At 40.9% G+C, this 24640-nt stretch overlaps 1 protein-coding gene across 3 annotated transcripts in view; it reads right to left on the reverse strand.

Annotated features, from left to right (window-relative positions):
• csnk1g2b (casein kinase 1, gamma 2b) overlaps positions 1 to 19857 on the reverse strand; it is a 42670-nt gene extending 22813 nt beyond the window's left edge. For 2 of the 3 annotated variants that reach the window (XM_080431473.1, XM_080431472.1), the window contains exons 1-2: positions 19681 to 19856; positions 16071 to 16863 (exon numbers count right to left, since the gene is read on the reverse strand). In XM_080431473.1, the coding sequence (XP_080287599.1) occupies positions 16071 to 16298 (228 nt within the window). In that variant the 5' untranslated portion in view covers positions 16299 to 16863; positions 19681 to 19856. Of the gene's footprint in view, positions 1 to 16070; positions 16864 to 19680 lie in introns of all 3 variants that reach the window. The other variant, XM_080431474.1, reaches the window with a different exon arrangement.
• Between the last annotated feature and the right edge of the window lie 4783 nt (positions 19858 to 24640).

Below are 24640 nucleotides of genomic sequence, written 5' to 3' on the forward strand. Positions count from 1 at the left end.
TTTTCATGATATGTATTGTTGAATAATTGCCAATCCCAAGTATGAGGATGATAAGATGCATAATAGTGTGTTTCTTTTACATAAAAAAAAACAACAACAATTGCAGCATATTTTATTATTTTAAGTGTATACCGAACAGAATTTCCCCCTTGAAATAGCATAAACTCATCCTAGAATTATCCTACTCAACACTATTCAACATTGTCCGTCTGCAGAGATCCTGCCCAGCGATTGCTTGACAACCACCTACAATAGATAATACCGTCCCTCCAGGTTATGGGAACCATGACGCTTGGAAGCTTACATAAACACACTGCTCTTTGCAAGTTGTTTTTACAGGCAACAAGTGACAAGCTGCTCTATTTAACACACCTTTAAAATACTCTAAAATAGCTGCCATTTCATAAATAACTGTCAGAATGTATGCATTCAAGAAAAGACAAAGTAGATAAATGACTAAAATGAGGTGTGGGGAAAAGGGAAAGTAAATGTGTGTGGAGCAGTGGAGCACATATCTGGGCTGGCTTCACCGATGCAGAGTACGAGTATTTTAACCTGATATCAACCCAATACCTAATACCAGTATCAGTGCACCCCTAGCCACCATTCTTTTTTTCTTTTCCAACTTACAGTACACTGGCAGCAAGAGATGGAGAAAGAGGGAGAGCATGAAACAAGAGGGAGTGAGAGAGCAAGTGGCAAGTTACAGTGAGATATACTGTAAGAAAGACAGCCAGTGACAGAGACTGAGAGAGACTGTGTGTGTGAGAGAAGAGTGGAGCATAGAGTAGGAGGAGGACACATGACCAGGCTGAGACAGGCAGGGGGGCGGGCGGGGCAACACCGTGACATCATCCACAGCCTATGTGAAAATGGGATGGAGATGCCGGGCACATGTCACGCAAGTCAGGCCACGCCGGGGAGGAGGAGGCAGAGAGAACGGTGGGTAAAATAAATAATAAATCAAAACAGATGGCACCGAACCACAGGACCCTCTAAAACAGCTTACAGTGGAAAACAGAGGCTTATGGCAGCTTTACGTACTTAGACTCAACTCATCTCCCCGGCAGATAGACTAGAGCTGCGTAAATGACTAAGGGCAAACCAGGAAATGTCTGATGCATTATCTTGTCATGAAACAAGGATTCAACTCTTGATAAATATAAAAAAGAAACAACTACCAAATCCAACCACTGTGTTATAAAACAGCAGACGGATTCCGGAACTGCCATTCTCATCCCAGTTTTCAGGTCATCACAAGCATAATCTTTCCCTTCAATAGAGTGCTGAAGTGCTAACACCGGGGTAATGTTGAAGCACATTAAAGGCCTACATAGACTATACCCCTTTCAAAGAACTGCTTTTCCTTTGTAAAATGTGTTATGTAAGGTTAGGGCTCATTTATTTTGAATCAGCGATTCAGAGAATGAAAGATGAAGATGTACACACTGTCCCGATGTTATGTTTTTTTTCCCTCATTTTCAAATCCCATTTAATTTTCTACTTTCTCTGCCAAGGGGGCTAGAAAGACAGGAAACAAGGAGAGAGTCGCGCAGTAACATGCTGCAAAGGTCCTCCTGGCCCGGGAATCCAACCAGGGCCTCGCTGTCAGGCATCAGAGCCTGTGGTACGGGTCTTAACCACTTGGCCATCGGCGCCACTCACATTAATCATATTTAAAGGAGAATTCCGGACAAATTAAGTGTTATCTTTCATGTCTCGTTACTCACCTAGCGACGTAAAAAGTGGCGTTCTTTTTTTCCATATATTCCCCTGTCGTCATTTTTTAAACACCCTCCGTTGTTATAATGGGAGCGAGTGGGTTAGTGAAGTTCGTCTATTATAACCGACGCAATGTTATTTTTTTCTCTACTACGATTCATTGTAGAGTCTCATGATAGTCAAACATGCGCTGAAAATTCCTGCGAGCCTGCCGTTAATGGCGAACGATTTAACACTGGTTGCTTGTTTCCAGAATCTGGCAACACGAGTTGCCAGGTTCTGGAAAGAAACAAGCATCCAGTGTTAAATCGTTCGCCATTAACGGCAGGCTCGCAGGAATTTTCAGCGCATGTTTGACTATCATGAGACTCTACAATGAATCGTAGTAGAGAAAAAAATAACATTGCGTCGGTTATAATAGACGAACTTCACTAACCCACTCGCTCCCATTATAACAACGGAGGGTGTTTAAAAAATGACGACAGGTGAATATATGGAAAAAAAGAACGCCACTTTTTACGTCGCTAGGTGAGTAACGAGACATGAAAGATAACACTTAATTTGTCCGGAATTCTCCTTTAAACTGTAGATGCGAATTGGCTCCAAGTTCCAACAACGATTAACTAGCATGTAGCATGGACAGGTTAAAGCAATAACTGAACCTATCAAACCAATCAGTAGTCATGTCAGTCATGCACAGTACAGGGCTCCAGAATAACCTTTACACTGATAGCACCGGCGCTGTACTGTGCTGTAAGACTGAGACTCAGGGTTGCCTAGCAATGACACCATCAAATCTGAGACCTTTCAGATCAACAAGCTACCTAGGTACAGTGTTTCTGCTAGGATGAAGTTGTAGTAGCGGTGGTGAATGTTTCACACATGCAAATTTGATTTTTGCGCTCCAAATAAGAAGACAGGTGTTTTTTAGATTGACAGGTGTCGTGAAATGGTAAATGGTGCATTTGATAAATGGTCAATGCTGCACTGGTGGTCTAATGGACCGCCTCCAGGCAAAACACTGCGTATGGGCAATACTGAGGCTTGCATCTTTGTATGCAAGATCATGATTAAGATGGTAATAAGTAATGTGATGTCGGTCGCATCGCAGCGAGATAAGGAAGACAGGTTTCACTTGCCCACAATTATTTTTTACTTGCTCCGGACAATCGGGCAACCATTAATGTCGCACCAAGGCACATCAAATACTATGGCAATCTAGCCTAGAGCTTCTGAGATATCTTTGTTTGGGACTTAAAAGTTGGCCAGACCAACCAATATCTCCAGGGCTATCTATACAAGGTCATACTGTACATTCAAAACACCATGGGCAAAGATATCAATGGTCCATATTATAATTTACCTCGTCCTGGAAAGCACAGATGTGATGGAAAAGTTTGAATATACCAGTGGCAGTTGATGAGGAGCCACTGTAATGTGTACCTGTGCTAAACCAGGGACTAAGCAGTGGTAAGATAATCATCTTACTTCTTACCCCCAAGGCCATGTCTTCCAAAAACACTCCCAGACGTTTAGAGGAACACAATATTCTTCAATATCCTTCAGCACAGAGCTGTAAATAAACATCTGGAGAAATAATTGCGTTACACCAATAATTGCTCTCTTTTGTTTGCAGGTTACAAATTAGGGGAGATAAGCGTGAATTTCTAGATGATGTCAAAGAAAGGAGTTAAAGTCAGCATAAAGTTGTTTCATGTCAGATATTTCATAGAGGCAAATTGAGAAAGCAGCGAAAGTGGGAACAGAGTTAGACAGGTATGCTGTCATGCTCATTTGAGCACGGCTAGAGAGCCCATTTCCACCAATCAGATTGCTTGGTCAGAACTACCTGTTGCAGAATGTAGAATATTTATAAATAATAACATTGGTCCCACAGAACTACTTCTGGATGCATGCATAGTAGCATTTAGTAACATAGGCTCTACCTTTGGTTTAGTTTCGTTTTTACAGCTATGATTGTATAGCTTTTCTAAGATGATTTCTACGCAGATGTTGTTCATAAAGATGCATGCCATGGACGCATCGACGGTGAGTAACTTAAGTTGAAGCTTGTATTTGCAGAAAGGCGTATCAATTCATATTCCGGGTCAAATCAATAACTTTGCGCTTGCCTGTACATCATCTCAGTATATTAAATCAAGTTGCAACAGATGTATTCGTTTTGTCAAGTAGTTTCAGTACAAAGGCCCTCTCATTCACATCACTATTTTCAACCCAAATGCCTGTTGCTGGGACGCATCTGACCGCTGAGTTCTTGAGCTAGAGAAAACCTTAGGACACACGACACAGACTTCAGCATAAACATTTGTAGTTAATTTGCGCTACTTTTCTATGTAGTTAAATGTGCAGGTTTCTCAGCTGTTCAATAAGCCTTGTTAATTAGCCCACTTGAGGCATCGAAGCAGCAGGCATTTGTTTAAAATATATCCACGCTGGTTATAGCTGGTATGGTAGAGCTTTCCAAACGTAGAGCTTTCCAAACGTAGAGCTACGTGCGCAGTGAATTCCACGCTGTACTATCTCCCGTCCAAATCACCTGCTACTGTATGCCTACAATGAGGAGCAATGATTCGGGAGTGGGAGGTAATAACGCTAGCTGCAGAAATCCGACCCACACAGACTTCATTTGGGAGAAGAAGAAAGCAGTTGGTGGTGCTGTGTCACTGAAACAATGACTGATAGTCAGACATAAAAGAAGAACAAGGACTTGAGCTGAACAACAAGGACTTGAGCTGCTGTTCGTGGTTGTAAATAGCCACAGTGACAATGTCAATCTCAGACATTTTCAGAGGCGCGAGAGGGGTGCCCGGCGCCACGGTTACAACTTCATCCTAGGGGAAACACTGCGGATAATCAGCGTATCAAGATTAACTGTAATAATAGTACAATAACTACTGGATCTTCAACTGTGCTTATTCAGGTAATAGGCGCATTAGATGAGCACAATTAAATTAATTGTACTTATGCATTATAGCAGCAAAACATATGTATACCACTTTGAATGATAAAACTTTTTATCAGCCTTCTTAACACAGCCCTACAATAGGTACTGTGTGGAGCCTGGCTCTTCCGTGTCACGCATGGAGCAGCATTTTGCAGAGTGTGCTGGCCCGTGTCCAGGACAGCTGACCCACAGGCCAGAAGGGCTCTTCACTGTCTGACCTGCTGCTGCAGCCTGCGCTACACGTCAGCTGCACTATACCGCTACACGACGACGTGTTTCTGAAACTACAGATTGGAACCCAAAATAGGTCAGATACTCGTTTATTGCAAGGGCCCCCAAACGCCAACAAAGCCAAGGGAAGCAGGGATTCTAGGGCACAACTCGGTTTAATTATTTACACTATTTGTGGATCAAAAGTAAAATAAAAAAATGTAAGAGAATGTTCTGCACAATATCCCTTCACCCCAGCAGCAGGCAGGCATGGCTGTTGGTTTCTTGCCAACAAGAAATGACGGGAGGTATTTTCTCAAACTTTGTCACTCTTGACAAGTCCATAAATAAGTTGCCAAATCGATTGATGGAATAATCATTTTACCATCTATCACTCTGAAGTTCTACCCACCCTATTCTTTAAAGGAGATGACATAGTCAAAACAAATCTGGCATTTGTTGATATAAACAAAATACTTAAAATAGTACAGCCCTGCTCACATCGGGGCCTGTAGTTATAGAAGCACTGGGCTGGGCGTGAAGTGAAATGGTCGATGCCATTTCAAGCATCCCTGATTAGTATTCTTACCGAGAGAAAAGCGCTCTAAGCTCTAAGGGTACATATATCATTATGTCATTGCAGATTAGATGGCGGATTGTATATTTTAACCTGTGGTGGCCTCCCTGGACTGTGAACATTGCAAGTCATTGGCTCCACACAAAGTCCTTTGCCTGGGATTAAACAGCTCTCCATCTGATGTCAAAAAGGCTAAGTCTGATCTCCACCACCCTGGTCTAAGAAAATAAACCAACAATGAATGAATGTACAAATGATGAATGAGGAGAGGATGCAAGGCAGAAAAAGGCAGAAAGACAAAAGGTAGCACAACATCAATATCCATTATAAGCCTGCTGTGTCCACAGGGTGGCTGGGACAGATTTGTCCAAACAAGAAGTTAAACATACATCTCTGATGATGAGTAAAAGGATGAATGGATAATTACAAAACTACTGTGTTTTACGAAAACACAAGTGGGTGCTTCAGACTCTTCCTGAATTTGAATGCTTGCACAAGTCTCTGGCCTTCAAATCTAATCAGATGACATTTCATTAAAGCTGATTAAAACTTAATGCGTTTCTAGTATGGGTATCTCTGATCTGTGCACTTTTTTGGTTGTTATACAATTCCTAATGCTGGAAAAGAAACTCAAAGAAAAAACAGAATATGCCCCATTGTTAATATCACAGTTGCCAATCTGCTGTGATGGGGATATATGATATAACAGATAATTAAAGATTACTAGAGGTTCCGGCCTCACATCTAGAGTTCGGGCCGCTACACGGCCCTCTCACCTACGTTGCACCGCCGATCCGACTGATATGCCCATATATGCAGATCTCTGTATGTGTCAGTCCTTATCCCTTTAATGCACATATATGGAGATCCCTGATATCATCAGTATATGGAGCCGAATGATTTGTTTGCCCCTGATGCCATGACAACACATTGAGGATAGACAACACACTCCACATTTGGGCATAGCTACATTGGGCAAAGCTGCATTGGGAACTCCTTATATGGTTATGGCTGAGTCATGGTGACATGTGCGTGACGTCAGAGGTCCGCCCGCCGACCGGTCGTCCCTTGAGCCAATTTTAATATAGGATAGACTGATCTTTTAAACAAGGGTCCTGGTACATCCGGCTTGGCTGAGAACACCTAGCCGTTGGACGCTGGGAGGGGAGGGTGCACTCTGCTGCTGCACTAGTGACTCCTATAGGTGCGCCAGGAAGCCTGTTCAGCAGGAAGTGGAACTATGTGGAATAGCCTCAATCTCCCAATTTACTACCTTGACTGATTTTTAGTAATGTTCACCCGCAGCTTAAGTGGGAATCAAAAGTGTCTGTTTACCGATAGCATCATGATGGTGCTTACTTTTACAGAGTATGCGTGTGTTGATGCCAATGCCAACATGTTTTAGTCCACCAGAATAGGACCTAGAATAGACCATATCCTTTGTCTGACTTTGGTTAAACATTTAATCTAAAACTGGCTGTGATGCGACATCTCATTTTAGAAACAGTAATTTAAAGTGCCCAGAGACTCCATCTCTACCACCAAGCTGCTAGGATGTGCATTGCCAACTGTATGAATCAAGTGAGTGGAGACTAGAGCGATCAATTGGTGTTGGTGTCTCTTTCCCCCTGTCTGTAGGCAGTCTTTATGACCAGAGGTGTGTATCGTTGTAGGAGGTGTCGAGGGGTGAGTGGTGTGTGTGTGAAAGCAACAGCTGGCCGATGGCCAGTCTTTCTCCTGTTTCACTCCGACTTAAAGCCCCCAGGTGGAACCCTCAGCTGCCCCCAGTTCTATGTGAAAACTACCAGCCGTTGACTTTAAATTATTAGAAAGGACACTCCACCAATATTTTTGATTACACCAAAGATGGCAGCCACAGAATTTACGGGCATTTTGATTGATCCTTTGCATCCCAGATTGGCTGCCATAGAACTTAATCAGTGGGGTTGAAACCCAAGATAATTATAAAGAAGGTATAGTTATCTATGTCATTTTCGCTATCCAGCCATTCCAGTTCGGTGGAATACATTGGAGGCAATGAGACCCAGGTGGACCAGCTTATGAACAAACACTATTTCTGAACGACTGCAACCTTTGTAAAAAAAAAAAATTCTACAGTGTTGCTTTTCGATGTGTATGCGGTATAATTCTATTGAGGCATCTAAAGAGCACAAAGTACGTTTCCGAACGCGCCAAAGTATCGCGAGACTGTCGATCATTGACAACCAAATCTTACAATACTGCCGAGCTAGAAACGATACATGGCGCTGTTTAGATGCCTCAATAAAAGTATACAGTGTGCACATCAAAAAACAAGTGGTTGTTAGAAAACAACCTGTGATGTCTTCTTTTACATTCCTGAACCGATTAACTGACAAAGGACACAATCGTTCCGAAATAGTGCTTGTTCACCAGCTGTTCCAGCTTGACTCCAATGTATTTCACCATTTTGCACGTCAATGGCGCCTGACTGGCCACGTGGACCGACCATACCTTCTTCATCATAACCTTGATGAAACCATGAACCATATCCCCTGCATCCAATGTAGCTGTCAAAAACATTAGATATAGCTTTAATACATTATTTGTGAACACCACACAGTACTGATACGATAATTCAAGGTGTCCCAACTACCAACATTGGAAAATAATGGTTTCCAGACACCTCTGATTTGTAAAATCAGTGCAGGGTTAGGTATGGGAATCTAATAGCAATGTGTGAGTGAGTGATAAACAGAAAAATATCCATGGCATAGTGCCAGAGAACTTTAAGCCCTGGATACATACTGATACCAGGGGCTGGAATACAATATTGTGAAAAATAATATGGTGATACTCCTGGTCACTGGCAGCTCCACCCTCACTTGAGCACAAGAGACAAATGGTCTTTGTAAGTCAATAAAGCAATCAGGCACTATGACTACAAACATGGTGTGCCCTCTACAAGTGGTTTCTTTAACCTTTGACTCAGACTCCAAAGCATCTTGAAGGCATATTTATGTTGAGGTCCTACATATGGAAAGTGGTATATTTTAATGGCTTCTGGCAACAAAGCTCCACATTCAATCTCCTATTTGGTCCGTTATGAAAAAGCTAAATAACTGCTACACTTGTAACTAGTGAGTTGGCTACACAACTAGTAACTAGTCAGTTCCCAGCAGCAGGATTTTTTTTATTGTTGGACAGGTCACAATTATTACGTATCACCTAATCGCGCATAATTTTTAGCATAATTGTCAGAATCATTTCCATTTACCTATATGAATTCATCTGTTCATACAGTTTCAGAAATAGTGGAAATAGCAGCTCTACAAGCTCTCAATGCGCCGCGATGCAACATGTATATCTGCCATTTTTATGAGGCATTTTGTACACAGAACCAATCTCTCTTATGTAAACACCGTCATGACGCTACCGGTAAACAGACGCTTTTCATTCCCACTCCAGCTGCGGGAGAACGTTACTGTAAATCTAACAAGGTAGGGAGTTGGAGATTGGCAGTACAAAATAATGCATTCGAAACCAGCATCTATTGCCGCAGGATGCCAAAATAGCAATTTGCAGTAGATTACTGGCTTAAAGGTAGAGTAAGTGATAAGTTTTTGTTAAATTAACAGAATCAGGGGGAAATGAGCAGACAATTTTAACTGGAACACTACAAAATTGAAGCTGATAAATGGGTACTCTCTCCTGATTGGCTGAAATTGGCAACCTATCTGAACATGTATTTTCTCTTTATTAAAGAGCTGGAGAGATGGGGAGACCCATGTTACTGAACAAACACTCTATAGCAAGCTACATTGTTTTGATGAAAGAATATCAACCAGACAGTGGGAAGGGTTTTTTATAGAGAGAGCCAGGAATGCACAAAATATTTAAAATGCACTCATTTCAACAGTCATCAGAATCAAATTAATACTCTACCTGACTTGGGAATCATGTTAGAAATGCCATCCTGTTCTCATGGCCTAGAAAGTCACACTTAATTTAGCCTAAATGACATGACTACAGCGTCAGCATGACTACAAAAAAATCCCAATGGAAAATATGACGAATGGCTTTCCATGAACCAGGAAGTAAGCTTAGTAGAGGCTACAATTACACACTGCTCTCAGTGCTGTACAGGCCCACACCCTGCGCCACACTTAAATCAATGCCTTGTGTGCAAAGTCAAAATTTGCAGTCACATAATTCTACATGAAATACATACATTGTTGCAATAGCTACCTGCAAATCAACATCAGTTAAGCTCTCCCTGGTTGCTTTTATGACTGCTACTAAATCAGTCCACAAAGCTATGGCATGTACGTGTGTGGTACTGATTCATTAGAGGACCGCTTGATGACTAATTTTGTAATTCAACATATTGGTTCAGCCCTAAATACTGTGGGACCTTCCTTATGTTTTTTACCAGGTTGCTTGCAGCCTGGTCTAGGAAGAGACTGATCAACTACTAAACACTTTCTAGCGACCTTTTCATTGGCTGTCCTTCAATCCTTTAAGCCAATGGGGAGACTTCCCCGAGACTTCCCCATACTCTGAACGACGGGCGTTCTCCCATGCTATGGGATCATAGCCCAGAACAAAACAAAAAGTGTGGTCGTGGCCACCAAACAAACTATTAAAAAAATCTGTGTGGTCCTCGTCGCCACCAAACAAACTATTGACTTGACTCCTCATATACACACACACACACAGCGCCGCCTCCAACATCGATTTGTTACTCCGCGAACGAAAAGGGTACAGGACCACGGGTCCATTTGGTTCCGTGCAGGGACGCTGGAGAGAGCAACCTGGTATTAATATGACTGCGTCATCATTTCTTGTTTAATGAGAAACTGGGAAAACCTGGAAACTCTCAACACTGGTGGCAACTTTGTTACTGCAATGGTCCACCACTGCTGAGCCATAACATGAGAGCACTGCTCTTTAGGTACATGGCCAGCATGAAATGCACAGTGGGCCAATGAGTTCACACCGCTCATGTATATACTTAAATTATGAGCCGCAAGGTCATTCCGATATCACCCCCTCTCCCTGAGCTGTGGGGAGGCCCTTCAGCAGGGGTCTTCATACAAGTGTGACTCACTTATCACTCTCCTCCCATGTCCTGGAGATATTATGGCCTGCAGTTACAGCTAAGTTGTCGATCACTGTCAAAGGCTGGGCCCAGCCTACCTACCCACCGCCGGTTTATTACTTATTGTTAATACTAGTCTATCGAGCACCATGTTTAACCATATGTCAGTCTGTCAATGAATGACTGGGGATACAAAGGGGACGATACTGAAATACATGCTGAATAGAAGTTCAAGTTGTCACTCTCAACCCTGCCTTACAGAGTGGCTTGGAGGAAACATCAGTGAAATCAACTCAATAAGCTCTCCAAGACCAGAGACTAGATTGGAAGGGTGCAAGTATGTGTCCTATCTTTATGCCCACGGAAAACACAAGCATGGGGTTAAGAGGGAGCTGATGACCTTGATAAGTTGATATGCCCAAGGTAGAGGGAGAGAGAAAGATAATAACATGGCTAAGCCAAGATATGCAGGGTGCAGGAAATAAAATACGTTTAAAAGTCATGAAAAAATAATTACATTTGAGAGGCTTTTAGAGATTTCCTCATTGAATTCAATGGTTATGTCACCACACTGAAAGGGACTGGGGGGTGAGAACAGCAAAGCACCCAAATCCCTTTAAATGAGTCTGATGGGTGGTGGTTCTTGCAGTGAGATGTGATAGTCAGCAGCCACTGGAAGCTGGTGTTCCTTTAAGGCACTGGGATCTCCCCCACGGGAGTAAAGCCTGCAGTGTACTTACAGAAGCAGCTATCAGACCCTGCCTCCAGCACACAGACGTTTGTCAGTGTGAGAAAGCGCCCAGCTGAACCAAAGACTGAACCACTGTGTGTGTCGACAAGGCCTGCTAACAAAGACGACCTTTCAGCGCTCAGCGGTTTCTTCCCTCTCCTTCTCTGGGTCTTTTAGCTGGAACGTGTACTACAGTTCCAGTGCAAGTGACAGAAAGCTGTGCACAGGACCCACTATACACCTTTGTCCGTCTCCACTATCACATGGTGGAGAAGGGTGACACTGGCATTCACCTTTGTCCCAGGTGCAGGCAGGGCACCGCCCAGAGACCCAGCGATGCAAGCTGGGATGACATGGTCAAAGTCCAAAAGGCGTTCTCACTTCTCTGCACATACAGTATAAAGAAACAGATCTTCTACACAGAGTAATAAATGCAGTTCTCGAAAGCTTGACATTAAATGCGGTGTTAGGAGACTATAACTATTAACTTTCCTCCTAATACCTCAGCCTTGTTTCTTGCAATTTGTTTTCTAATCAGAGCTGACTGAAATAATGAAAAGAAATACGACCTTCAACCAGATTGTAAACTATCACTTATTACCAGTGTACCAATCTTTATAAAGACATTTAAAAGGTGTGATTCAATTTATAAGTTCTTGGCTCTTGGCCATACTACTATATTTTGTGAAATATTTGTAGAGTCTTACATTAATTAATGTAGCTGTTTAGATGCCTCAATAGTTAATTTCTTAACTGTGTGCCCTGTTAACACATTTCATATACTTAATGTGTGATCATTATCATCAAATTGCACTGCCACTACAACTACTCCATTGTCCAAGTGGTCATTGTAGCCTGCCTAGTATTCTATTCACTTTTGTTACCAAAGTAAATGGCAAACAAAGGGAACACTACTCCTGCCAGGCATGCACCAACAGGTGCTCTCAGAGAACAGGCCTGCTATACGTTTTAGTCCATAAGGAAGAGCTCAGTAACAGCCTTTGACAAAAGAGAGGCCTTTACTGGTCAGGCAGTGACATTCACCGGGTTACCCCGGGGAGCTGTGAGATCAGGGACAGACAGAAACATGTGGACAGACAGCTGCACCAGACTGGACGGTCGCCAAGGGATTGACAAGAGGAGCAACACCCAGGCCAGGGCTAAGACCTAAACTTGCATTCTTCTCAAAGAATAAGAAAACAGGTCCAGATCAGAAATGGAGCAGTAGAAAATGCATTTACCAAAGAGAGACTGAGTGGGAAGCAAAAAAAAAAGAGAAGCTAACAACCAAAAAGAGTGAACCCATAATGACATTCACACTGAATTTAGTGAAGCTCCAATGCCACTTGGCAGTAATGGTAACTTAACTGACAGCTACTGTCGCCGGGGCACAAATAAATGTGCATCTAACTACACAACTAATAGGAATTAAACAGTCTGGACTTGAACTTAAGCAATCAAGGTTGCAAACAGGCTACAACAAAAAAAGTATCCTCCAGAACCATGTTGAAGGAGTGAACACCATTAGCACACCTCCTCCTTGCTTCAGGGTTCATTCAGATAAAACACTGGGAGCAAAGAGCCACAAGATCCATGCAGCAATGTTGTGGTCCTAATGCCAGATCCAGATATAGCTGGACGTCACAGGGATAAAAATACCCAAACAGATGGGAGGGCTCACAGGCAGGAGGGAGACAGCGGTGGCAGCAGCACGACTAAAGATTTCTAGAGAAGAGAACTGCAATTACAGCCGTATGCTAACCTCTGCTTTACGTGTGGTTAGCAAAGCCTTCAATGGATGCCTGTTCGGAGATAATGACCTCCCTGGAAGATACAAATGTAAGGATAATCATACACAGACCAGTGAGGCCTGTGGAGGAGATGACGCCAGGCCCCTACTGTATGGCCTGGGGTTCAGCTAGCTGGCACCACCAGCTACAGTACAAATTAACTAGAGACTGGGGCAGAGCTAGTTTACTTCAAGGCGTTGCCCGAGAAGAAGAATAGAATTACAGTCCACGACTGTAACTTTGATTGCATGAAAATGTATGGACATTTTGGACAAATAACTTTGATGGCAGTAGGGGTGTCATGATTTTGAACTTCAAAATCAGAAGCCCAGGGATGTCCCAGGAATGTTCTCTCTCCACCCTCTAATGCAAGTGTTTCAGACCAAATTAAACTTAGACTTGTTACAGACACACATCCGAAGACAAATAATAAATTAAAATACATTTTGCAGAAGATACAGCATAGCAGCTACTAGTCAACGTTAGCTTACTGGCATCTTGCAATAGTTTGAGATGTCATGGCCATTGCCGGAGATGAACTGGAAAATCCTCTGCTTCCCTCAAGTCACCAGTGTGGCAACATTTTGCCTTCCCTGTGAGTTCTAAACAACTGCAATATGTAAAAGCCATGCTGATACCATCTTCTTAGCTATGACTTCATCCACAGTTTTTCTTTCTCGTAGTTTTGCTTTTCAGTGCAAAACATAGCACACAAAAGTGCAACCAGCTGACGACAAAGTTCCGTCTCAATGTTTGTTTTCCTCTGATGTCACATTTGATCACTCAATTTTCTGTGAGATCTCAAGTCCATGGAATGGACACTCTGAACTTGTTAAGTATAAATGCCAAGAGTCATTTCTTGACTGAATCATTTTCTATGCATTCTTATGACTAAAATATATATATATATTTAAAACATCTTAATGACAGTTATCAAGGCATACAGTAAATCCGGTATAAATTGTTAATAGCATGGCAAATGTTAAAACTGTTTATTAGTTTTGATAAAGTCCTCAACTGTTTAGATGTGTTGTGTTCTTGTTATAGTTATTCCAATAAATTGTATTATTCCAATAGATGCTAAACTGTTTTTCTTTACAAATGAAGGCTCAATAACAAGCATCAGTGCTAAAAAATATTTAAAGATTCCATCATGACCTCAAATCCAAACAAATCGTGACACCCCTAGATGCCAATGACTATTAATAACACACTTGTAACAAAGGCAAGAGAAGTACACTAAACATTAAAGTACAGCAAAAGCTGGTGAATTGCCAGCACTGTGTGTATGATTTTGTGCTATGCAATCTGGAGCCAACGTGAGGTAACAACTCACCTACTGCTACAGAGGTAAAAATATAACACACTTCCACAGCATCTACATTGTCTGTAGATCACAACCGCTTGCAGATAATAAAAATGAAGTTGATTACAAAATCTTGTGTCAAATCCAAGTCCGTTCATTTGTTTATTTCCTAACCCTTTCCGGATTTCAAAATAAGAGCCACTTTGATAAACACCATTGGAAACCAATAATATTATTATTCAACACAGGTTTTATTCCTGAAGACTACCGGATCCGGAGTCTACTGGACCGAACTTGATGCCATTTGGAAGAAATCAACTGGCAAAAATAAACAAACTAGAAAAGTGTGCTCCTCTGAGCGGAGGTTTCCACCAGGCCGGGTTGCCTACACAGGGCCCGCAAAATTTAGAATGCAGTCATAGCCAATTAGAATGGAATCTGAAAGATCTAACAGAGACACCTTGATCACATGACCCTAGAGTTAATGTGTTCCAATTTGTGTGAGTTTTGGACAAAATCTGTAGGAGTAAAAGTACAAAAGCAAAAAGTGTGTTTTGAAGAAAACACAAAATGACAGAAAATCTAGTCTAGCATAAATGGCTGGGGCCTATGTATGTAGTTCCATGATACAAGGAAACCAAAGAAAAAATATTTTGATTGTACAAGAGTTATAAACACTAGCCCATACCCGGTCGGCCGGTCGGTCGACCCAAGACGGACACCAAGACGGACGGTACTCCAATTATATAGTAGGATAACGTGTGCTGTTATAGTGCCAGCATGAGGCTGCATGTTCTTCCTTGGCCTACTGTGAGTGTGAGTGCAAAGTTGCATACCGATCGGTCCAACAGTGCCAAAGAGTGAAACTGCTCACACACAGACACACACAGGAGCGAAAACAGCCTTCGGCCTGGCAGAGACAATAAAAACAACAGCTCGAATCAAAGAATCTCAGCAGTGATGAGGTGGCAGCCCTAGATTGTACACAAAATCCATTTTGAAATAGGGTGAACCAACATAATTAGTTCCTTAATTAAATCCAAATGATATTGGCCCAGACAAAAATGTAATTTAATGTTAACAAAATAATTATAATTTATTCATCATTTAAAGACACAGAACTGTGTTCACTTACTATATAGCACAGTGTGCCTTGTCACCCTATCTAAGAACCACTTAGGTAAACTAACCATGTTGACTGCTCTTTAACACCAAACACTTCAATATTGAAACGCTGATTTGAAATATTTTTGTCTAGTCTTATTTCCCAGTTTATTATTCCCCTCTCTTTGATAAACACAAGCAGAGCTTGGTTGAGTCATTAACAGTGCATGGGACCAAGCTGAAGACAAGCTAATATTTGCCTATGGGCATGGGAGAGGGGGAGTGCTTTCAATTACTTCCTGTCTCTCTCAGGTCACTGAGTCAGCTACACTAGGATGATATGCTGCTTTGCAGGGAAACTGGACTCAATTCAATCTGTGGCGGTATTATTGGCCAAAACCAAATTAGCATACAAAACATGAAGTTCAAAGATATACTGTGCCATGTTTTGGAGTTGTGATCTGTAGGATTGATCTTGGGAGTGTCCCAGAACAGGTGCATTGTGAGTGACTGGAATCCTGCATTCATTACACAATAAGATGTTACGATGCCGAGCCTGCAATTTCATCAAGCAGGATGACCTTACCAATTTGATGGCCACATATTCGTTGGTATAGAGGTTCTTTCCCAGCCGCAGCTCTCCAAAATTTCCACAGCCAATCTTTTTCCCAACACGGAAGTTTGGGCCAACCATAAGAACTCCGGAGTTGGTCCCCGAACTCCGGCCCACATGTCCAGTCCTGCTGCCGGCTGCCTTGGACATCTTTTTTGCTTCCTCTGTCTCTCCCTTACCCCCTCTCTTATCAAAATCCATAAGCTTGTGATACCCTGGCCTCTCCACGATTATTCCCCGGCCATGCAAACCATAGAAACTCCAAAACAACGGCCAGAGGACACTTCGGGGAGGGGGAGGGAGACAAGTAACACGAGACAGAGGAGAGGTGCTGCAGTTAAAATGTGCACAGTATCAAAAGACACTTAAGTGGGGTGAAAATGCAGCTAAAGCGCCCCGTGTTGTGTATCAGGCAGCCCCGTCGCCGAGTGCTTCCCTTTTGTTTCTTCTCGTCCCTCGTTTAGCAAAGAGGTTCCTTTCTTGTCCGTTTCTCCAACTCCACTCTCAAAGTAGCATATCCCTGCCTGAAGTGGGCAGGCTGTGCTAGGATGCGCCCACGCACACAATGCTAGTCATAGATAAACACTTCAAATCTCAGCTAGTGCATCCACGAGGCCGCTTGGCAACGTCCCCCACAGCGCCTCATTCCTTCGGGTCAATCTTTGGTGAGACACTGGACATTCTCCATGTTGCAGGTTCACGGCGAGGGAGGCCAACAACGACGTCGTGACGGCAAGTCCTCCTCAGTTCGATGTCGGATAGATATCTGAAAAGTTTAAAGAAAAAAGGTCAAATATACCAATCAGTTACTCGAGTCCCTGTATGTAAAGTATAACACACCACCACAACCCATCACATATTTTTTTTTTCAGGAAAAGACTTTCACCATTTCATTTATTTAAGGGTTATGCGCACCAACTGTTTCTTGCCCACTATAATTATGAGATTATGTTCAGGGACCAGGTCAAATTAAATTCAACAAAGCAAATGAAGAGATGGTAAAATATTGGGAAACACACACTGAATCAATTATTATCTGTTCTCACTCACAACTCCTCGACCTGAGGAGATAGCAAATTTTACAAAAATATAAATCTTCAACATTTTACTTGGAGATCATATTATGTCTACAGTAGCTGTTCCATACTACAGCTGAAATGGGATCTTGTTCACAGACCAGCACAGGGCAAATTCAATAAAGTAATCAATATGAGCGGAAATATTCCACAGTAGACTTCAGACATGAGCATAAAGGCCTCTTGTAAAATACAGCCTACTTTTGAATGCACCAAACCAGCATCCCAACCGAAAAGGTGATCACCTTTAGAAAAAGGGCTTAAACCAAAAAGCAGGATTTTCACAGAGCTTCAAAACAGTCCACGACATTAGCCTAAGCCAAATACCATTATTCAAGTCCATCTCTCATACACAGGACCTCATCATGGTTATATGTCTAGTTTTCAGCAGCAATTTGACTGTTGTGTTAAACACAGCAACACAGCTCTCCTAGATTTCCTACAAATTGAATAGGGGATGTTTAGTGAAGAGTGCAGTAGGCACTACTGGTAGACAGCTTCCCTTTCCCAAGTAAATACTGATAAATGATTGTTGTAATTCCTCTGGTTATTGCAGTTATGGATACATAAATAGTAACATATTTGAGGATTTTAATACGGCTAAAATTTATTATGATGCCCCAGTCATACATTATATTAAATATGGCTAACAGGAAAACATGTTACATAAAAAGTTTCAAATCGAAAATCATTTTTTAACTGCAACCATTATAATGTGGTCTAATTACACTACCATACAAAACCGATAGTGGAAAATGAACTGTCCAAATTAATATATTGCCCTAGTCACAAATATTTCAGGCTGGCAAATGGAATTAAGATGTGATAACATGCGTGTCCACATAATATGTTATGTCAACAATTCCACAAATCTACCCTGGCCCTAATTTTCCAACTGAAACTTCAATGTACAGCAACAGCCAGCCAGGTATGAGGTCAATGATTAAATCACTCCCTTTTCCTTGTAGCATATCACGTGTTACAGAACAAGTGAGAGAAAGCTTAGCCTATCTTGTCTGGTCACCAGATAACAAGTACAATGAAAAAGTTATTAAAAGCTCAAAGTAAGCTAATAATGACTAAAATGACAAATTACACTAAGTTATGATTATGCACTTAAATTGTCAAACAGCCATCAAGAAAATAGTAAGAAATGTATTTTCAAAAAGACGAGTCCAACGGTATTGTGATTGCTTCTGAGTGAGACATACACTCCTGGAAAATTATTCTCCCAACTAATGGAGTAAGTCAAGATCATTAGATTGCCCTTGTTGTGGAGGTTAGGGATTGCTGATGTATGTTACTTAATGTCATGTTCATGCACTCAAGAAGCCTCAATAAATATTCTTATTCAGAGTAGGACATGAAACTGAGAAGAAACTGACCCAAACCCACAAAAGGTCGAGGTCACAAGCCACAATTCCAGATTCTGGTGTTAAATATTACAATCAAAATTACCACACTTGAGTATACATTTACGCTGTGTACATTACACAGATATTATAAACATACACGATAATAACGCCAAGTAGGCCTACTACGATCTAATAAAGCGAATAGTGCCCTGGACATTTAACTAAATTATGCTTCTACTACTAGCTAACGTTATCTTTTATCGCAGGATCCTTATTAAAACACAGGCTGCGTTCTCCATAGCTGTATCACGTAATTATGGCATGCATCGTATGACCAGAGGGTGTAAAACTAAAGTGACCGATGGGCTAATGTTAGCCCGGGTCGACTGACTAGGCCAGATTGCCGTGTTAAGCGATGTAACATTAGCCAACAACTAGCTAGATAATAGCCATGATTTGTAGGCAACATCATCAATTCATTCATTTCAATGCCATTAAGTTAGTCGACGACTGGGTCCAGTGGGTTGCCGTTGGCCAACCATAACGTCGCTCTTCTTGGCATTTTGAATGCTTGATAAGACACCCAGCTAGCCGACGTTCAATTAGCCGTTAGCACTGCAGGAAACCCAGTGCCACTGTAAACACACTAGAATGTGGCTAACGTTAGCTCACTAGTAGCGCATATGGAACAAGTTGAGACATGAAATGTTCATTGACAGAAGCGTTAACAACAGCCGACACTTCATTATGACAGAAAAACAAACATTTAACACAACGGATAGTGTTAATTATTATTTCACCTGGGAGAGAGAGAGAGAGAGGGGGGTGCGTTTGTTTCGGACAACTCCTCATTTTTTTCTAATACTTAAGTGGAGCGAGTGTGTGTCACTCGGCAAAAATGACGTTTTCCCAACTGATAAAAGTGTGGACACCTTGTCGGTTGAAAACGCGCTATTTCTGTCGACTGACACGCTCGCGCGACGATGTATATAATCAGCCCTTAAACAGCTCGTTAGCAGCCATGCTAGCGCCAGTGGACGTAGGTTAGGTTTAGCAGCACAGCCTGCATATCATATGCGACGTAGCGCCGTCGAAAAGAAGAACTCATACAAAAAATGAAGTCACATCGACGGAAGAAACCCCATTTCGTACCTTTTTTATACATGTGAATCATCGAAGTGTCGTCGGCGTCACACGGGTTGTTCACTTAATGAGACGCATTTTTTTCCCAGCTTGTATTTTGTCTGCTTGCTTGCTTCCTTCCCTGTGGTTTCGTGCTGTTGTCTCTTCTTCGTAAGCCTCCCCTCCTGCCGATAAGCAAAGCATTAGCGTCGCACTCAGACTCGGCTCGGCAGCACAGCCAACACTCTAACGTTTACTCCTCCAACGCTGACGAAATGAGCGTGAGCGCATCTTGCTTGAGGAATACGACCCAACACACATCAGGGAGACGTACGTACGTACGCAGTTGCATTGCATGCAGTGGTGGGAAAAGTACTCACATTTTTACGTAAGTATAAAAGTATCAATACTGCAAATGTCTGCAATGCTGCAAGTAAAAGTCTGGAATTCAAAATGTGCGTGAGTAAAAGTACAACAAAATTGCCATCAAAATGTTCTTAAAGCCACTATATATGTCTATGAATTGAATACCAAGGCCCTCATTGGAAACAAGTCCGCAAGGACTTTTATGAACGGACCTGTTAGACAAAGTATTTTAAATGTAACTGTGCTGTTTTACATTTTTTGCCTAATAAAATATTCAATCAATTCAATCAATCAAAAGTACCAAAAGTAGAAAGTACTCATTATGCAGAATGTCCCATTTCAAGTTTTCAAATGTTTAAATGTCTTTTGAAAATAGCAGATCCTCAGAAGATCGTCTATTTTCAAATGACCAAAATGTATATAGGGCTGAAGTGGTTAACATATGTTTTGTAATAATAAACAAAATCTTCAAAGTAACTAGTAACTAAAGTTTTCAAATAATTGTAGTGGAGTAAAAGTACAATATTTGCCTCTGAGATGTAGTGGAGTAGAAGTAAAAGTATTGGAAATTGGAAATACTCAAGTAAAGTACAAATACCTCAAAATTGTACTTAAGTACAGCACTTAAATGTAATTAGTTACTTTACACCACTGATTGCGTGCTGTGCTGAAAGGAGGTTACACTACACTTTACCAAAATAAAAACGGTTTGCACAACAGAGACAACAATTCTTGAGTAGAAGATAGAGGAACTATGGGCTGACCGACATGCGTCAGCCACAGTTTCTGCTTGTCCCTCCCACATGATGTGACATACATATTGAAATTATGCTCAACCACCACAAACATATGTTGGTGGTGGTTGAGCATAATTTCAATATCCTTTCAAAAACTATCTTGAAGGCACTACATGTGCCACTGACATAGGCAATACGGCCTATGTCAGTGCCACAAGTGCCTTCAAGATAGTTTTTGATGTTCTCTGTCTGTGCCACATGTACTGCCTGTATAAGTTTTATTGTGTTCACTTATTCAATTTGTGTGGTGCCAATTGACAGTTTTAACTGAGGATTATTGCCCAACATGTGTCTAGATCCAAGCACAATGGCTTTTGTCTTAGAAATATTTAATACAACTTGTTGCACTCAATCCATTCATAAATGTCTGTTAAGGAAGGCACTGCTTAAAGTGTCAGTCACAGCTTGCTCAAATGTAGCGGCACTGTATAATCTTGTGTCATCAGCATACATAATTGTTTTAACATTCTTTTACACACAACTGTAAATCATTAGTGAAAATAAGGTCCTCGGCAGCTACCTTGTGGAACCCCACAGTTAATGGTGTTCCAGTTTGAATAGCTTCCATTAAAGACTCTCTGTTGTGTCCCTGAGAGATAATGAATGCATTGGAGGTGAAACCATAACACTGAAACCATAACACTGTAACTAGCAAGGTATGATCAATTACATCAAATGCTGCTCTGAAATCCAACATAACAGCGCCTACTAATTTCTTATTATCCATGCATAATAACCAGTCATCACTCATTTGTAGAAGTGCAGGGCTTGTATAATGGCCTTCCCTGTATGCATGCTGAAAGGTTGACAGTAGATTGTTATTGGAAAAGTAGTCCATGTCCTGTTACTATTTTTTATTTCGCTTAGTAACGGTAAAATACTGATAGGACGGCTGTTTGGACCATTAAATGTTTTATTTTTTTCTTTCGGAAGTGGGATGATTTTAGCTTCCTTCCATACTGTTGGATGAACCTCACTGATTAAACACTGATTGGATATATGACATATTAGGAGTAGCTACAGAGTTAACCACAAGTTTAACTATTCTACTGTCTAAGTTGTCTAGGAAACACTACCCATCCTCTCTGCCTGGCCTACTTGTTGTTAACTAGTTGTACGAACGCTGGTGTTATTGTTGTACTGTTTTATTGGATCTTGTTTAGTCGATACTTATTTGTTTTAGCTCCTGCTCATTTGATTTTGCTATTGTTGTCTCATCTGTTTAAGGAAAATAGGTAGCTGATATATTGCACTTTCACCTTAGCGCTAGGTATACTCTTGGTTGCTTGTTTTTGCAGAAAATGCACGTGATTAGTAGTTTTCGTTCCCTACCTATGTTGAATGCACTTATTGTAAGTCGCTTTGGATAAAAGCGTCTGCTAAATGACTGTAATGTAATGTAATGTAATGTCTAGACAGTCTATTCCACTTCCAGAGGAAGTGGAATCTGCTTGTGACATAATTAATTTCAGAACTGTTTCTCAGTAAAGAAGAGACAGTTTTTGTCTTCCATTATCTCTTTCTTTATTAGTGTGTGTGATAGTGAACCATCACTACTTTGTTGACCTCCTCTTAATTTAGCAACTTTATTTATTATTTTAATTATTGAAGTAGGTTGCAATATCATAAGGTTTTGTTATGAATATCCCCTCAGATTGTATGAATGAAACAAGATTTGATTTCCTGCCCATTATTTAGTTAAGTGTTGACCATTGTTTTCCCATAATTGTTTACTTCACTAATCGTACGTTTGTAATACTCTTTCTTTTTCCTTTTCTTTAACATTGTTACTCTGTTCCTTAATTGACAGTAGATTTGTCTTCAAACCTAGTTTATTTGCTGTTTTCTTTGCATTATCCCTTGCAGTCATTAAGTCAAGGAGTTCTTTATCTAGCCATGGAGCACCTTTCGACCTAACAGTAGATTTTCTAAATGGTGCATACCTATTTACTATTTCCATGAGCAGATTCATAAACACATTACGTGTTATTTCAGGGTTGTTCTCTTTGCACACTATAGACCAGTCTACTTACATTGTTTCTATTTTCTGATGCACTTCTTTTCCCAGTTTCACTAAAACTAGACAATTCACATTTGATCTATTGTTCCTTGAGATATTCATTATAGCTTAGTGCAGGAAATGCTGTCACATCACAGTTCACCCTAACCTGTTTAAGGAATATTAGTCTAATTGCCATCATTTTCATTTGAGCACAGGAGCTGCCTAAGTGGTCAATTTGCATTCTAGCTTGATGTAAAACAAATTCAGCTCTGCGTTTCCTGTTGAGCAGGTCAATCATTTTGCAGTGGCCAATAGGGGGGGGACGCGCGACAGCACGTGCAATAACCCCACGTTTGCAACTACTTTCGCCTGCGCACTTCACTGGGTATGGTCTAGTCAGTATAATTCAAGCAAGGTAATTATTACTCTTCTTAGTAAGCTTGTCAGAGGTCATTTGACCATTTTGTCAAATGTCAAATTGTGCCCATTAGCAAATGATAATTATACTTATAACTTCATGTAATATTAAATACTAAAATGACATTCTGTGGGCCAGTCCACACCAACGCAACTCCTTGCAACTGCCATTTGGGATAATGGTTGCAAGTATAGTTGCATGTTGCAAGGAGTTGCAAGTAGTTGCATGTTGCAAGGAGTTGCGTCGGGAATAATTGGTGTGGACTAGCCTTAACAACTAGATAACTGGACTGATATGATAATAGATAAATATCCACAGTTGGCTGTAAGGTTTATTCATCATTGTGAGAAAAACATAATTGAATCCAAACTCAAGTCATGCTTAAAGGGATATTTCACTTTCAAAAAAAATATTGGTCATTTTATCGTCTACTCAGGCCTTTGTGAGCCCCCCAGACAGTTTTTAAGTTGCTTGATTCAGTATTTAGATATTTGATATATATTTGATAATTTTATTGGACACGCCCCTTCCTACACAAACCCATGGTAACTTCAAACTCCATTTTAACCATGTTAGATCCATCAAAAACACCCGTCCTTGTTTCTGGTGACTCATACCACCCCCTTAATACGCGAGTGGGCCGTGTTTTTTCAATTACTTTTTTTATTTATTTTTAATATTTTGGGGGGGAAATGAAAAAAAAATTAATACAATAAAAAAATGAAATGAAATAAATTTAAAAAAATTTACACATTAGGAGGGCAGGGTGAGTCATCAGAACCAAGGACAGGTGTTTTTGATGAATCTAGCATGGTTAAAATGGAGTGTGAAATTACAATGGGTTTGTATAGGAGGGGGGCGTGTCTGATAAAATGAATATCAAATATCTAAATACTGATACTGTTTGCATACTGTTTGCATCTTTTCATGGAAAATCATCTGATTTAGTTTTAATTGTGTTTTATCTCATGTGTGTAGCCTCAGCTTTATTCCTAAAAGTTGTTAAGAACTCTCCACTCCCAGCCCTGAGTGAAACCCATCCTGTTGGCAATGTTATATAACATTTATCCTCTCAGAAACCCACAAAAAAACAATATTGAGGGGGAAAAAAGAACAGTTAAACAACAGTTTCCAATGTTCACATTTTCAGCTATTTATTTCAAACCATTCCTTTGTGACATGTATTTGTTACATAAGGAGTGCAACCCCAGTGTTGTCAGTGTCATCATCTTCACTTTGTTGCTACATGTCAACACACGACTACTTTTGAAACATAATACAGAGAATGTTAGGAACATATTTTAACTGTGATATTTGGCCTGCCTGTCTTCTGTCATGAAAAAGAGTCAAGTCATAACTTCAACGAAACAGAGCCATAATAACATTGACTGAATTAAAACCAGTTTA

The sequence above is a fragment of the Gymnoscopelus braueri genome (assembly GCF_963280865.1).
Source record: "Gymnoscopelus braueri genome assembly, chromosome: 6".
NCBI lineage: Eukaryota > Metazoa > Chordata > Actinopteri > Myctophiformes > Myctophidae > Gymnoscopelus > Gymnoscopelus braueri.